Source organism: Giraffa tippelskirchi, chromosome 2, assembly GCF_054371585.1.
Source record: "Giraffa tippelskirchi isolate mGirTip1 chromosome 2, T2T-mGirTip1v1.2.pri, whole genome shotgun sequence".
Lineage (NCBI taxonomy): Eukaryota > Metazoa > Chordata > Mammalia > Artiodactyla > Giraffidae > Giraffa > Giraffa tippelskirchi.
This window is the reverse complement of record NC_137276.1, coordinates 14,972,981-14,990,649: the sequence shown is the minus strand read 5'-3', so window position 1 is coordinate 14,990,649 and position 17,669 is coordinate 14,972,981. Positions and strand designations below refer to the sequence as shown.

General features: G+C 37.8%; 1 protein-coding gene across 8 annotated transcripts in view; it reads left to right on the top strand.

Moving 5' to 3' along the window:
* The first annotated feature begins 10,380 nt into the window (after positions 1-10,380).
* Positions 10,381-17,669, top strand: part of CCDC172 (coiled-coil domain containing 172) — a 73,957-nt gene continuing 66,668 nt past the window's right edge. For 3 of the 8 annotated variants that reach the window (XR_014077809.1, XM_081573509.1, XM_081573513.1), the window contains exons 1-3: positions 10,381-10,434; positions 10,891-11,035; positions 11,204-11,289. Coding sequence is in view for 7 of the 8 variants with exons in the window: in XM_081573509.1 (XP_081429635.1) it covers positions 10,957-11,035; positions 11,204-11,289 (165 nt within the window). In the remaining variant the exon portion in view is untranslated. Of the gene's footprint in view, positions 10,718-10,871; positions 11,036-11,203; positions 11,290-17,669 lie in introns of all 8 variants that reach the window. The other 5 variants (XM_081573508.1, XM_081573512.1, XM_081573510.1 and 2 more) reach the window with 3 other exon arrangements.

Genomic DNA, 17,669 nt, shown 5'->3' with positions numbered 1-17,669 from the left:
TTTTGCAGTCAGAATGTGTGTGCTAGGGAATTTTGCTGTACATACACTTATGAACAACTAAATCTAAAGGATATAGAGTAGATTCTAGCATCATTCTTGAATTTTTCTTCCTTAGGACCCTGATATAAACTTTACATAGGCAAAGGCAATGACTCTAACAAATTTCTAGGGTGTTTTCCATATATCCCGTGCTGTGGTGCTCCTTGTCGTGTCCAACTCTTTGCAACTCCATGGACTGTAGCCCACCAGGCTCCTCTGCCCATGGGATTCTCCAGGCAAAAATCTGAAGTGGGTTGCCATGCCCTCCTCCAGGGGATCTTCCTCACCCATGGATCAAATCCAGGTCTCTTACTGTCTCCAGCATGGGCAGGCAGATTCTTTACCATTAGTGCCACCTGGGAAGCTCTCTATATATCCTACGTTGGGCTTTTCCAGAATGGGGACTGAGATGACCCCTTCTTGCTTAAAGGCTTTTATTTATATTATTGATACTAAATTCGTAGTTGTTTGCTTTTTCTATTTACTATCTGAAATTTCCATCTGCCAAGTATTGAGATTACCTTTTTTATCTCTTTTGTTTCCTTCTCTCTTATACTCTTCCTCTCTATCCCCATTTGAAAACAAATGCAATAAGGAGGATAGAGAGTCAGGGACTTGTTCAAGGTCACATAACTAGTGATCAGCCAAATTGAGCTCTGGACCCAGGTCAGCACTCTGCACTTCCATCCAGTGATGTTTAATCACTCCTCCACCAAGGGAACAGTGCTTAGTGGTCATCGTTTGTTCTTAAAATGCAGTCATTCCCCTACAGAGCCCTTTCATGACCATCTACTGCATTTTGAATAAAACCCAAACTCCTTCCATTGCCTTCAAGACTCAGCATGATTGTGCCCTGACCATTTCACCAACCCCATCTGTGCTTTGATCCTACTAGCTTTCTATCTGTTCTCCAGACACCAGCTCTGTCCAGCCTGAGAGACTTGATGAAACATCATGTACCAGCCACAGCCTGCAGTGGGTCTCTGCCTCATGCGAATAGGTTTTTACACCATCACTCACTCGGTGTGTATTGAGCTGATGAATGTGTGTCTGTTATTTCCTGTGGCCCCTGTGGGCTCCATGCAGGCAGGGAGCTTATCCATCCTGCGTATTGTTGAGCCTGGTACACAGTGGTTATTCAATGAACAGTCAGTGAATGATGTTTGTGGTCATTCCTCCTGGCCTCACCCTAAATTCCTGCCACCAATCTATTCCTAGTCCACCTCGTATACCACCAAGATGGGCTGCCAATCAGATGCTGGGACTGAATAAGGAAAAGGCAAGATGTCTGGTCAGTTATAGAAAATATCGTATTAAATAGATGGTACTGAAAGGAAGTGGAAACTAGCTTTCTGACCTCTGTGGTAATCAGCTTACACAGTGAAGCAGGAGATTTGAATCCCCTTATCTACTTGTTGATGAGAATATTATGTTTCATTCACAGCAACAGCCTTCTGGACTAAATATCATATTTGATGAGTAATAGCATCTTTAAATAAGATAAAGACATCAAAAGAAAAAAATGAAAGCATTTAAAATACAACAGTTGCTGAAATAAAATCATCTTTAGGACATACTTCTGATAAGTTCTCTTAGGCTTTATTAATTTCTTCTGAGACTATCATCATGAATCATTTTTATGAGTGTTTGGGTCTTGTGAACACAAAGAACCTTTGTGTTTTTTCACTTGAATAAACAGAGTGCAGGATCTCGGCTGCTTTCTGCTTTTCTCTGTTTTAACACCTTAGAAAAGGAAATGGTAAAGATACATTATTAAACGGTTTAGGAGACCTGTGCATGTATACATTTTATAAGCAGAATAATGAGATTTAACAAGTGCAGAATTACAAGACTGTCGAATTTCAAATGATGATGTATACACAACTGCAGTAAGTCTAATATTTTGCAATATTTCTTCATTTATTTTCACATATTTAAATTCCTTTCACTCTCTTTATTCATTCTCTTCAATTCTATTCCAGAACTGCTTACTATTACCTGTTAAATAATCAGTTTATTCTCTGTTTAAATGGTTTCTTAGGGAGCTCTTTTATTTAAATGCTAATTAATTGTTTCCTTTAACCATCTTACAGAGTTTCCATATCTTATTATCAACACATCTGCAATGTCAAATGAAAGGTAAGGTTTATGAGCCATGTAAACTATGATAGAACATTTTGAACTGTCTATGGCATCATGAAGAAAAAATAATGGCAGTGTTTAACTTTTATAGTGTAACACTATTGTACTAAGGCCACTAAATTCATTTTAAATATTGGAAACATGTAATTTTACCCTGATAAATGAGCAAGTTTTCAAATTATTTTAAGAATATATAGGATTTATGGTTCACTCTATCATGTATATATGTATATTTTTCTTCAAACTTTCTAAAAAGTCATTGTGAATAATTCATAGAAAGTAACAAAAATATTGAAATTTACCTCACATTTCCAAATAGTCACCATGATTAATTCACTGAATTAAATAGAAATTTTCATAAAAATTGCAAAAAGAGATTAGAGTACAGTATATTGACTATTGGTTTACATTTGGACTTAATAACTAAGGAGTCAATTATTTACTAAATTGCCATGAACTTACTAGGTAGGCAAAGAATACATTAATGACTAAAATAAATAACTGGTAAGAAAACAAACAAGTAAGATATTCCATGTTCCTGGGTAGGAAGAATCAATAATGTGAAAATGACTATACTGCCAAATTCAATCTACAGAATCAATGTGATCCCTATCAAATTACCAATGGCATTTTTCACAGAATTAGAACAAAAACTTTTACAAGTCATATAGAAACATGAAAGACCCCAAATAGCTGAAGCAGTCTTGAGAAAGAATAGAGCTGGAGGAGTGAACCTTCTTGACTTCAGACTATACTACAAAGCTGCAGTAATCAAGACAGTAGGGTACCAGCACAACAACAGAAATATAGACCAATGGAACAAGATAGAGAGCCTGGAGATAAACCCATGCACCTATGGGCACCTTATTTTTGACAAAGGAGGCAAGAATATACAATGGGGCAATGTTAGCCTCTTTAATAAGTGGTGCTGGGAAAACTGGATAGCTACATGTAAAAGAATGAAATTAGAACAATTCCTAAATACAGTTCCTAAACACAATACACTTCCTAAAAGTACACTTCCTAAACACAAAGACAAATTAAAAATGGATTAAAGATCTAAATGTAAGACCAGAAACTATAAAACTTAGAGGAAAACATAGGCAGAATACTCGATTACATAAATCAAAGCAAGACTCCTTGTGACCCACCTTGTAAAGTAATGGAAATGAAAACAAAAATAAACAAATGGGACCTGATTAAACCTAAAAGCTTTTGCACAATAAAGCAAACTATAAACAAAGTGAAAGGACAACCCTCAGAATGGCGGAAAATAATAGCAAAGGAGACAACTGACAAAGAATTGATTTCCAAAATATACAAACAGCTCATACAACTCAATACCAGAAAAACAAACAATCCAATCAAAAAGTGGGAAAAAGACCTAAACAGACATTTCTCCATAGAAGACATATAGATGGCTAACAAACACGTGAAAAGATCCTCAACATTGCTCATTATTAGAGAAATGCAAATCAAAACTGCAATGAGATACCACCTCACACCAGTCAGAATGGCCATCATCAAAAAGTCTACAAACAATAAATGCTAGAGAGGGTGTAGAGAAAAGGGAACCCTCTTGCATCGCTGGTGGGAATGTAAATTGATACAGCCACTATGGAAGACAGTATGGGGACTCCTTAAAAAACTAGGACTAAAACCACCATATGACCCAGCAATCCCACTCCTAGGCATATACCCTGAGGAAACCAAAATTGAAAAGGACACATGTACCCCAATGTTCATTGCAGCACTGCTTACAATAGCTAGAGTATGAAAGCAACCTTGATGTCCATCGACAGATAAATGGATGAAGAAGCTGTGGTACATAAATGCAATGGAATATTACTCAGCCATGAAAAAGAACACATTTGAGTCAGTTCTAATGAGGTGGACAAACCTAGAGCCTATTATACAGAGTTAAGTAAGTCATAAAGAGAATTATAAATATTGTATACTAACACATATGTTTCGAATTTAGAAAGATGGTACTAATGAACTTATTTGCAGGGCAGCAATGGAGAAACAGACATAGAGAACAGACTTATGGACACAGGGGGAGGGGAGGAGAGGGTGAGATGTATGGAGAGAGTAACATGGAAAATTACAATACCATATGTAAAATAGATAGCCGATGGGAATTTGCTGTATGACTCAGGGAACTCAAACAGGGGCTCTGTAATAATCTAGAAGGGTGGAATGGGGAGGGAGATGGGAGGGTGGGGTCATGGGTGTACCAATGGCTGATTGATGTTAATGCTTGACAGAAAGCAACAAAATTCTGTAGAGCAATTATCCTTCAGTTAAAAGTCTTTTATTTGTCTTTTATTTCTTCCTGTGTAATCCCCAATCACTTAAATTTATTGTCATGGAAACTGTAACTTGATATGACCAGATTTCAGTTTTCTTGTTTATTCTTCTTTGTAATCCCAGATTCTTACTTGCCTTACATATAGCATATACATAGTAAATATTTATGAAGTAAAAGAATTTTACAAGGTGGAGAACAGTGGTTTCAAAGTTCTGTTTTATTTTTGTTTCCTGGGCCTAATAGTCTAATCTCAAGTGCAGTAGCCTTCCTGGCTCCTGTGCTGGGTTCTGGGCTCTGACTATGTAAAAATCAAGTTCAATAGCTTTTTTTCTTCCAAAAACCTTGGAATATAATGACTCCTAATGTGTTAATTGTGCTTCCCAGGTGGCGCCAGTGATAAAGAACTCACCTGCCATTGCAGGAGATGGAAGAGACTCAGATTTGATCCTTGGGTCGGGAAGATCCTCTGGAGGAGGGCATGGCAACCCACTCCAGTATACTTGCTTGGAGAATTCCACGGACAGAGGAGCCTGGCAGGCTGTGGTCCGTGGGATCACAAAGAGTCGAACACAACTGAAGCAACTGAGCACACACACACATGTTAATGGAATTTCTTCATGCAATATATTTTACAACCAAAAAAAAGTTTTTCTTAATCAGTAAGAATTGACAGTTTACTTTCATTTCTACTGTCTGACTAAAAATCAAATGAAAACCTTAAAGCATTTATACTATATATATGATTTCATCATGTATATGTGAGTATATATATATATGTTTGTATATATACTCACATAGGAATATATATGTGAGTATATTTGTTTGTATATACTCACATATGTATATATGCACGTGTGTTTTCTCTACATCTGTCTACCTGTCTCTGTGTGTGTCTCTCTCTCTCTTTCTATATATCTATCTATCTACCTGATTTCCTTAAGGAGGAAGGACTCCTGCAGTAGTTAATTGCCCGAGGCCTGCTCTGTACCCTAGCTGTGATACCCTTTCTTCAAACTCTTACTAGAAAGTTCAATATAGAAAAAAGATAAAAGAGGAGTAGCTTTAACTGAAGTAGTTGAAAGCTACTGGTGAACAAAAAAAAATCTTTTATTGGAGCAGAAGGAATTAGGAGGGAGTTCTAGACGTAGCTCTGACATTAATTGCCTGTGCAATGTTGGGGAAATCCATCATCCTCCAGGCCTTAGTGTTAACATCTAAAAAATAAGAGGATTGTGCAAGATCTTTTCTAAAGTCAATTAAACCACTAAAAATGCTTTGATTGGAATAGAAATAAATCTTAAAAGAATCATAACTTTTTCCTACAACTGAACTTTTAAGGTTTGTTATGGTTTTACTTGCAATCCCCAATAAGATACGTGAAGTCCTAACCCCCCAATAACTCAGAATGTGACCTTATTTGGAAATAGGGTTGTTACAGATGGAATTAGCTAAGATAAGGTCATACTGAAGTAGGGTAGGCTCTTTATCAAATATGACTGGTGTCCTTATAAGGAGAGAAGAACAGACAAAGAGGCAGAGACACATAGGGAGACCGCCAAGGAACAATAGAGGCAGGGATAGGAGTGATGCATCTGCCAAAGAATTTGGAATGCCAGAGATTACCAGTGAGGACAGTAAGCTAACAAGAAGCACAGAAAAGATGCTCCCTCAGAGGGCCTGAAGGAACCAACTCTGTTGACACTTCAATTTCAGACTCCTAGTCTCCACAACTGTGACAAGATAAATTTCTGTGTTTTTTAAACCACCCAGTTGTGGTATTCCGTTATAGCAGCCGTAGGAATCTAATAAAAATATTAAGAAACTAATACGATACTTTGTATGTGCTATGTTATGCTCAGTCTCTTCATTCGTATCTGACTCTTTGTGACCCCATGGACCATAGTCTGCCAGGCTCCTCTGTCCATGGGGTTCTCCAGACAGGAATACTAGAGTGAGTTGCCATGTACCACCCTCCACAACAAGGGGATCTTCCCGATTCAGGGACTGAACCCACATCTCCTGCATTGCAGGTGGATTCTTCACCAAATAGTTTGTATACTAATTTCATTTCTTAGTTTTATAACAAATATGATCCATCTTCAATTATTTTGCTTTATATCACATTTGATTTTAACTTGTTATAGATGCATTGTGTTACTAATCCAAATTCTAGAAATCTGAAAGGTGTCTTAAAAATATGACATTAATTTGTTGATGATAAGTATTTTTTAGAAAATGTATCTGTCTTGAAATATTAACAGAGCTGCTGAAATTGTCTTCTTTTCTCCAGCCTTTTATTTTTGGAGGCGGTAGATGAAGTGATTAAGTGTTTGCCTTAAGAGATTATCAGGGTTCAAATCCTGACTCTGTTACTTCTTAGCTAGTATTATATGTGACCTTGGACAAGATACTTGAGCTCTCTCTGCCTTGCTTCTCTGATTGTTAACTCAGAAATAATAAAAGCATTGATCTCATCGGACTGTTGGATTGATTATACTAATGAAAGCATTACAAGATCTCAAACAGTGGTTGGAACATAGTTATTAATACATTTTAGCTGTTAGCCTTTCCTTTCTAGTGCTTCTAACCCATTGCCAGACTGACTGCGTAAAGCAGTTCTGACGTGCCACTCACCAGCTAGTGAACATTACAGGAATCTCCATCACATACATAAAAATGTTTAACACTGTCCAAAAATTGGCACCATCTAAGTTTCTGCTTTTTTTCTCCCTTACATGCTATCTACTGAAGTCTCACTCTCCTTTAAAATCCAGCTCATATTTTATTTCCTTCTGAAAAGTCTTCCCAGATCACCTACATCAGACATTCTTTTCCTCCCTGCCATATTTCCATCGCATCAGCGTGAAGCTCTCATACACAGCCTACCAGGAACCAGGAGTCATGCCTGCTATGTCCCATTTAATAGATTATGACCTCCAGGAGGGCAGGGCCTGTATCTTATAATTTTGTATCCCCCATAGTACCTACCAGAGATTTTACGCTTAGTAGATACTCAATAAATGGTTGTTAAACTTGGTTGAACCCACATTTTTTTTTTCTTTTTGGCAGATGCCCTAAGAAAATCATAAAACAAATGAATTACTTTTCTTCTTTTCATTGCAATATATATGCCCTGGGCTAGTGGATATTTGCAAGCCTGGTTTAGAACTTAGGGAAGTCATCAATCTAAGAAAGGAAAGGAAATGCATTTTAAATCACAAGAGCAATATAGTCTTATATAAGGCCTTCTAGCAAAGCAATTATCGATGGCTCAATAACCCAGGTGCTAGTGTTATTATGAACAAAAATATGAGGTTGAGAGACAGTGAGTGATCTCAACTTTTATATTCCATAGGTACGCAATTCAGTGAAACATGTACAGATGGAAAGTTTAGATCTGAGAATCATATGTGGGTATCATAACACAAATAATTGGCTTTCTTTCTAAAGAACATCTGTTTAAACATCTGAAAGCAGTTGTTTATACTGCTGCCAAGATGCTGAAAAATATAATAATTCTCCAATGAGGTTAGAAATATCCGGGGGAAGAAAAATACTTTTTATGTAGTTCTACTTTTATTAAATCCTGTTGTTGTTTCTCTAATATGGCACATAGGGTATGCTCAATAATATTTGTTGAATGAATAGCTGAGACTCATTAAACAGTTGTTGAATGAATCATCTTTCTTTTTAGGCTTATAATATATATTTTCGGAAAATAGAATGCCCTAGTTTTGCCATGTCATATATAATTTTTATTTGACATAAATTTAAGTAATGCTACTCTTGCTCTGAACATTATAGAATGTAATCAGCATGTATATCTATAAGAAAAAATATCTTAACACTATGGAAAATGTTTGAATAAAGCTTGATACAGGACACCAATATCTTTATATGTTACCTTTCCTCATTATTATGAAACACTTTAAAGAATTGTGACCTTGCATAGTTGTGTTTGTACCCATAAATAAAATTAAAAATGCTGCTAAAGCCTATAGTTGCGATACCTCTAAGAAGACTCAAACTTGGGATTTAAAAGCACAAAAATATTCTGAGAGGTGAAGAAGACTACAAAAGATGAAAAAGCCTTATTTCCCATGCCCCTTCCCCAGAATTTTCAGCAGTGTTCTCTTCCATACTCCTGTGTGACTGAGGCGACTGTGCTCCCTGAAGTCTGCCCAAATATCTCTCTGCCAAGTTTTAGCACAGAAAGAGCATGTTAAATAATAAATGTGAGTTTGAGTGTGACTAATAAAATTAGAATGTTAAAGAGCAGCATGCTTTTGAAAACCAGCCTCCTTGTGAGGATGCTCCCACTGCAAGTCCACAGGAAATCATTCTGAAGGGAGTGATATTAATTAGTAATATAATTTATCTTCTGGAAGCCCTTTCTTTTGATGGTTGCTGTGGCATAGTTCATAAGCTTCCAAACGAGTGCTCAAAGAAAAATGGTTCACACCACAATTTCAGCTTTGTTTTCCATCGCTGAACAGATAAAAGTCAAATTTATTTCAATATATGTAAATTTTACACATGCATCCATATGATGGAGGATTATGAAGTTCTAAAAATGTACTAATAAAGGAGTTTTCAGTTCAGTTCAGTCGCTCAGTCGTGTCCGACTCTTTGCGACCCCATGAATTGCAGTACGCCAGGCCTCTCTGTCCATCACCAACTCCCGGAGTCTACCTAAACCCACGTCCATCGAGTCGGTGATGCCATCCAACCATCTCATCCTTTGTCGTCCCCTTCTTCTCCCGCTTTCAATGAAATGGTAAAATGCTTGTGTTGTAATAAAAAGGAAAAAGAGCAGAATCCAAAATCAAATTCATGGCCTCTGATTTCAGATCTTGCTCTGCTACATACTGGATGTGCAATCTTGGCAAAATACTTAACTTCTGCGCCTCAGTTTCCTCAACTATGCTCTGAAGGTAATAGTAAAAATCATCTCAAAAGGGCTTACGGTGTTCAGAATAGTACCTGGCAAATACTCAACAGATAATAACTATTATTATTACTTATTCACCATGCATTTGTAAAGAAAAAGTGCAAATGCACGGTGAGGAGAATTACCTGAAGGGCAATAACCAGAATGTTATTAACATTTGCTTCAGACTGATTTATTTATGGGAAATTCTTTTCTACTTCATTACACTTCTTAGTATGTACTTTTTATAATAAAGTTTAAAAACTTAAGTTTTTGCATACAAGTCTTGAAAGAAGGTTAACATTTATAACCGATTATGCTATAACATTATTGAAATTATAATTAAGTTAATTATACAATGTGACAGAATTTACATTTACCATTTTTTACTTAATATTACATGCATTTCTTTAAAGTTTAGCCACTTTGAATTTAACATTTAGACAGAAAGTCAAATGTTTATTATAATCTTAATATTTTGACCTACTGAAACTAAAAATATTTTATTTTTTAATTTAAAAATCCCATACCAAAGTCCCAAAGGTGCCTTTCATGTTTAAGCTTTAATTAGCAACCACTTTGGTCTCTGACACATATTACGCAGATATTGAAGTGTTAATATTACCGCAGCTTGATTACAAAAGGCAATGATTAATTTTAAAGCAGGCAAAAAAGATATGCCCTGATTACAAAGGAATGATTAAGGCGAATGTCAGACGATGTACAATTATAGCAGTCTTTCCCATCGTCAAATGATAAGACTTTGCAAAAGTTTATATTTAGAATCACAGGTACTTTGTACTTTTATTATAAGACTGGTTTTGTGCCTTGGAGACAGATCACTCCAACTCCCAGGACGACCTAAAAACTGTCGGGGGCCACATGGCCACAGCGTAACCAAGCAAAACAACTGAACGCCGCGTAATGGGCCCAACGAGACGCCGTAGGCTCAGTTCCCAGAGAACCCCGCGAGGTGAGGCCTTCTGCAAGGTCTCCAGCCCACCATATTGTTGTGAGTACGTATTTTGTTGACAGAGTGTTTTGAGGACTTCCTATTTGAGACAGGGCGTTGGGGGGCGGGGGAATGAGAGGACAAGCCTGAGCCCAGAAAGGGCTGCTGGCCAAACTGCTCCAAAGCGCAGATCTCCGTGACTCCATTCCCCACCCCCAAGAACGAAAAAGAACCCCGCACAGGGGCCAAGGCCTTGTCTGAGGGGAGCTGCTCTCAGCCAGGGGAACAAGGCAGTTTGAGACAGCTCACAGGAGAAACGAAGGCACACGAGAGGGAAAGAAAAGCAAGTTTGTCCACCTTAACGGAGGAAACGGAGGCCCGGAGTGTGGTCGAGGCCCCGGAGCCTCGGGCTTCACCTCACCCCGTAGGGGCCCCGTTCTTGGTGTTGGCGGGGGACAGGCCTCTGGAGGCCGAACCAGGAATGACCCTGAAATCAGGATTCTTTCTGCTTCCCAGGATCCTCAGATTCGGTTATAAAATATTTTAAGGACGAAGACGGGATCGGCAGGAGCGCGGCCTGACATGAGTCTGGACTCTTTGTTCCAGCACATCATATTCTCTGAGCACCAGGCGGAGGAGAGTCGCCGCTTGATGCGGGAAGGTCAGGGACTCTGCTGTTGGAGTTGGGGGCTTGGAGCCGGAGGGAAGGCCGGGGGCAGTGGGCAGAGCAGTGAGGGGTGGGGGAAAGACAGCCGAAAGGTGTCATCACAGGCCCAGAATAGGGACTCCAGAGAGATGGACGTGTTTAAGCATTTAATTTTGATTACAGTAAGGTCGGAAATAAGCAGATGTCGTGAGAAAATTAAGAAAGCAGCAGAGCAGCTGAATGAAGAGAAAATCCATTTGGAATCTAAGGTATTGACATACAGAGCTTGCTCATTATCACTGGAAAAGGTGTTTTTACTTGATTTTTTGAGGATGTCATACTATGTAACTAGTTGTCCTTCCATGTGGTGATAATGATAAAGAATCCTCCTGCCAGTGCATGAGACCCACAAGGTGCCCGTTGGATCCCTTGGTGGGGAAGATCCCTTCCAGGAGGAAATGGCAACCCACTCCAGTATTCTTGTCTGGAGAATCCCATGGACAGAGGAGCCCGGCGGGCTACAGTCCATGGGGTCACAAAGAGTCGGACATGTATGAGCATGTACAAAGACACACAGACTCACATACACAGACTCACACGCAAACACACACACACACACCCATCCACCCACCCACCATCATGAAGCATGCTGCTGTGTTAGTGAGTGTCGTTCCATGCTGGCTGCTGCTGCTGCTAAGTCACTTCAGTCGTGTCCGACTCTGTGCGACCCCATAGGAGGGGGCCCCCATCTGTGGGATTCTCCAGGCAAGAACACTGAAGTGGGTGGCCATTTCCTTCTCCAATACGTGACAGTGAAAAGTAAAAGTGAAGTCGCTCAGTCGTGTCCGACTCTTAGGGACCCCGTGGACTGCAGCCTACCAGGCTCCTCTGTCCAGGGGATTTTCCAGGCAAGAATACTGGAGTGGGGTGCCATTGCCTTCTCCCCCATGCTGTCTGGTAATATTTAAAGTTTTGAATATGGTGACACCTTCCACCCTAACATGAATTTGTCCTATAGAAAGCAATTTAAGTCATGAAGAATTCATTATCCATGTTGTGGGATGGTTAACATTTCAAGAGAGCATAGTGCCATTGGAAAAAGAATGATTCAATTAAGTAGTTGGTGTGGGAAATAAGTTTAGAAGAATAAATAAGAAGTGTGCTGTGTTGATGAAACAATTGAATGTAACTTTCAAAGGAGTCTCTACCTTTTTTGATTGTAATGATTTTCTTTTTTTCCACATTTTATTTTAATTGGAAGATAATTGCTTTACAATATTGTATTGGCCTCTGCCATACATCAACATGATTCAGCCACGGGTACACATATGTTCCCTCCCTCTGGAACCCTCCTTGCATCTTACCATTTGTTTTTCAGTTTTCTGCCACATTTTGGACATGTCTTTCATCCAGAGGGATCATTTTTTTTTCCACTAGCATTTCAGTCTTTTCTGCAGCATTTATAAAGTTCTGTTATTTTACACAGAGACAAAGGAATCTGATATCTTGAAGGTGGATTTTGAAATGTGGATAGAATTTTGGAGAGGCAGAGTGAAATATAATAGTAAGTGGAAAGTATTTGGAGCAGGGGGAGAATATGAACAAAAGGAAGGCATAGGCAAGGTGTACGTGGAGAGAAATCTCTCAAAGCAGGGGTTGATGCCTGGGAATGGGAGGAAGCTATTGCAGGATTTTGATCAGGTAATGGTGTGATAAAAGTGGGTTTTAGAAGATCTCTCTGATCTCTGGGAGGATGGGAACTAAGCACATCATCCAAATAGGTCACCGATAGCCTTGCTATGAGTGGAGGGTAGACAGCCATACAAAAATATTAATTCAACTTCTAAAGATAAATTATGTGAGCAGTGTGCAATGGGAAATCTGTTTGAGGAAGTCTGTTTGCTAAAATAAGTCAAATAGACTTAACACTGTGAGAAATTTCCAGTTCTCTTTTTGGATAAAATAATAATAGATTATTTCTCCACCTCTCAAGCTTCTTCAGTTCTTCCTTTCAATTCTTGTTCAAACACCACCCGAGAGCCCTCCCTTGTGCATCTTGGAAAGAATTTTTTATCATAGCATTTGGGATATCACCTTATCTTTAAACAACGGAGCATACTTGTATTTGTGTTTGTATCCCTCATTCCTTTGTGGGCAATGTATTTGGAATTTTTTTCTTAACCATCTTTTATTCCCACAGCCTGTATTCCATAACACACAGTATACATTAGTGTTTTGAATGAATGAGTACTAAAAGGGAGGTAATAGGGAGAGTTCAGTTCAGTTGCCCAGTCATGTCTGACTCTATGCGACGCTATGGACTGCCGCACACCAGGTTTCCCTGTCTATCACCAACTCCCAGAGCTTGCTCAAACTCCTGTCCATCGAGTCGGTGATGCCATCCAACCATCTCATCCTCTGTCATCCCCTTCTCCTCTTGCCTTCAATCTTTCCCAGCATCAGGGTCTTTTCCAATGAGTCAGTTCTTTGCATCAGATGGCCAAAGTATTGGAGTTTCAGCTTCAGCATCAGTCCTTCCAAGGAATATTCAGGATGTACTGTCTTTTAAAATAGAATTTGGAAATATGGTTCAGTGAGACTTTAGGTCCTATTTTGCCTGTGAGTAGTAGATAAACTAACTGCTAAAAATAATTCTAAAAGCTGATGACGTGGGCAAAGTTTTAAGAATGTCATGGTGTAGCTTAATTTCTTCTTCAAAAAGAATTAAGATACTTTCAGAATTGTTAACTAGAAGCTAATACAAGTAATAGGCAAAACATATGCAATTAAGTAATGCATAGCTAACACTGCGCACTTACTGTATGTTGGGCACTGTTCCAGATGCTTCCCTCGTATTAACTCTTTAATTCTGCTGGGAATCCTGTGATGAGGCACCATCATTAATTCCCCTTTTTAGGGGAGGAAAAACAGAGGTTAAATGACTTGTTCATGGTATATAATTTAAAAACAAATGACAATAATGAAAGTAGTAATTGAGTAATGACAGTGTATTTTATTAAAACATTTTTTTACAGCTCATCTTAAACTTTTTTCTTCATGGAATTCACATGTAATAGTCTCTGAAGGTTTTGCATCTAGTTTAGGGCAATATTTTTGAAAGGATAGTAATGTAAGTTTTTGTGCAAATGTATGTTTCCTGGATTGGCAAAGATATTGACCTGGCAGATAACTAATGTTTATTTTAAAAAAAGGTTTATTCTTGAATATCTTTAGAAAATAGTAGGTTTACTATATTTAATATTTTCTCAGTTAAAAGCCTATTTTGCTGAAAATGGAAATGTACTTTGTTGATATATACACATACATAAAAAGCTGATTCAAATAGTTTTATTTGAGAGAAGAAAGAGCAAATCCCTAGCATTGTTTGGAAACATTTGCTGAAATTACTAATTAATATAGGCTCATGAATGCACATTGCTTTTTAATCAGCTCATATATGTGGGTAGTAATACAATTGCTTTTACTAATATAATTAACATGTGTGGTTCACAGTTCATACAGTACTAATTTATAACTGAAATAATTTGATTTATTATATAGTCAACATAGGGTGTGTGTGTGTGTATGTGTGTGTGTGTGTATGTAAAGATCTTTAAAGTGGAACCACAATTACAATGTAAATGACTGATGGGAAGAACTGAAGAAGTAATCATAGATTGATTTCTTGTTTCTTTTATTCTCAGAGTTAATTATATGTCTGCCAATAACAATGAAAATATATTTACTTGCATATTTGACTTGGCATTTATTGACCAATTTATCAAGTAGAAGCAGCAGAAGGAGAAACTAGAACATAATTTGAATAGGCCAGTGCTTGAGCTATTTGCACAGTGATACATTCAGAAAGTATTTTGGGCATTTATTTTGGAAGTTGCTTGTGGTCAAAAAATGAATTCAGAAAGTATAGTATTTATATTTTTCTGTTCTGTAAAACCCAAGTAGCATGTAATTAGAACTTGAATGATAGCATTTGCCTTTCAGGGCTCAATGAGTACTTTAAAATATATGGTTGCAAAAGTCTCAGATTATGTAGTATGAGTACTTTGTGAATTTGAGAACTATGATATGCCTGGTTAGGTTTGGTAATGTGAAAACAGAAAGACAAGAACATGCTCTGGATTTGTGTTAATGCTTACCAATACCTATAGCTTCTGATCATCAAGGAAAGGTTTTATAATATTGATGACAGGAAAAATCAAAATTAGGGACTCACAAGACGTTTGTTGTTTTTTTTAAGCATCTGAGTTTTTTTCTTTTAAAAATGGTAGTATATGGTTAAAATTGGGACATTTTAATCTTTAGAAACATATTACAAAAAACCTAACATAAAGCTCAAGGGAGGATTTGAGCTTCCTCCTTCAAGAGGAAGTAAATGGAGGAAAATCTGAGGCAGTTTTACTTTTTTCTTCTTCCAGTTTTAACCTATTACGTAAACATCGTAACACTAATGAAATAATATTTCATGAATTTTTAAAGGAAAGTGGTATTGAAATCAAGTAACTTAAGGTGACTTCATTTACTTCTTTATTTCAGAATATATGCTTTCATTTTTTTCAATTGATAAAAATTATGAACCCTCCTAGAACAGCAGGCAGAGTCTTAATCTGTTAGGACTAATGCTGAAGCTGAAACTCCAATACTTTGGCCACCTGATGCGAAGAACTGACTCATTGGAAAAGACCCTGATGCTGGGAAAGATTGAATGCAGGAGGAGAAGGGGATGACGGAGGATGAGATGGTTGGATGACATCACCGACACGATGGACATGAGTTTGAGCAAGCTCCGGGAGTTTGTGATGGACAAGGAAGCCTGGCATGCTGCAGTCCATGGGATCGCAAAGAGTCCGACACGACTGAGTGACTGAACTGAACTCCATTAACTAATTAGGGAAAGAACAAATCACAAATTATTATCATTTGTAATATTGAAGCTGTGTAATTAAGATTTTTCCCCTTTTTGAGAAGTTTAATCAAAGAACAATTTATATACTACTTATGTTTCATTTTATTGTTGATGAAAAGTTGCTTAAAACATAGATAAAAGAAAGACATTTCTTTGTCTCCAATTAACATTTGTTTAAATAACAATACATGTGAATTATTTAATCTTAACTTTGAAAAATAAAGTTCAATTCTCCTTATAGTTTAATATATACCTATAGCCCTGTTAGTCGTGACCAAGACACTTTTGAGGGTAGTTATACTTAATTGCTTTTAATCACTGACCTTTCCACATGAAATTACAAAGTTCTCTTGTCTTAAACATGTATAGCTGATTTTTTTAAGTTGTCAAAGAAGTTTAGGTGTATTTCCCCTTTTTTATTCACCTTGATCAGTTGTACAAGTCCATGTCCTCCCTGGAGGGAGGGTATGGCAACCCACTCCAGTATTCTTGCCTGAAGAATCCCATGGACAGAGGAACCTGGCGGGCAACAGTCCATGGGGGTCACTGAATCTGAAGTCTCTTCTATGAAAAATGATTTTTCTTTCACACCCAAGGTACCTCATAGTTGATGGTTTGATGGATGTCCTCTTCACTCCCCAGTGCTGCTTCCAGGACACTATTTCTCTACCTGCTTGTGGTAGTTAATCCTGTATTCTAGACTCTGCCAACTTTCCTCCCTGCTCTTTTCTGTCATCTTACTCACTCACTGGGTAGTCTCCCTTGTTCTTTAGAATTTGGCACCTGGCTGTCAGGCTTCCACTCTTATCTCAACTCTTGCCAGCATCTTGTATGATGTCATTGTCTATATGTAGTATTCAGCTACCTTCCTGACCTGTTGGTTCTTTGGTCTCCACATGTTCAGTGACCTTCTTCTCCATTCTACCTCAGCTACCAATTTCCAGAATTATATTCTGGGTGAGTCAATTATTTACCAGTATGCCAACACTCAGGAGATTCCAGGAGAGACTTGATCCAATGTATATATACATGGATGTTGGCTTTAGCCTCAGCTGAGATCTCCACACTGCCTGGAAAACTGCTGCATTTCTCTTTCTCCCTCTCTGCAGTGACTGTTGTAAATCTTTTACTCATGTATTTTGTCTTCTCTTCTGAACTACTTAACTGTCATGATAACGTTGCTTTGTGATAAAAAAAAAAAAAGCAACCTATAAAAGTTACATAAGCATGATACCATTGAAAAACACAGAACAAATAATGCATCTTGTAAGGGATTTATATGTGTATAGTGAAATTATATATATATATATATGTTATATATATATGTATAATATAGAAAGTGTATAATGAAAGAGATGGGAATACCAGATCACATGACCTGCCTTTTGAGAAACCTGTATGCAGGTCAGGAAGCAACAGTTAGAACTGGACATAGAACAACAGACTGGTTCCAAATAAGAAAAGGAGTACGTCAAGGCTGTATATTGTCACCCTGCTTATTTAACTTACATGCAGAGTACATCATGAGAAACGCTGGGCTGGAGGAAGCACAAGCTGGAATCAAGATTGCTGGGAGAAATATTAATAATCTCAGATATGCAGATGACACCAGAAAGTAGCAGAAAGTGAAGAAGAACTAAAGAGCCTCTTGATGGAAGTGAGAGAGGAGAGTGAAAAAGTTGGCTTAAAGCTCAACATTTAGAAAACTAAGATGATGGCATCCGG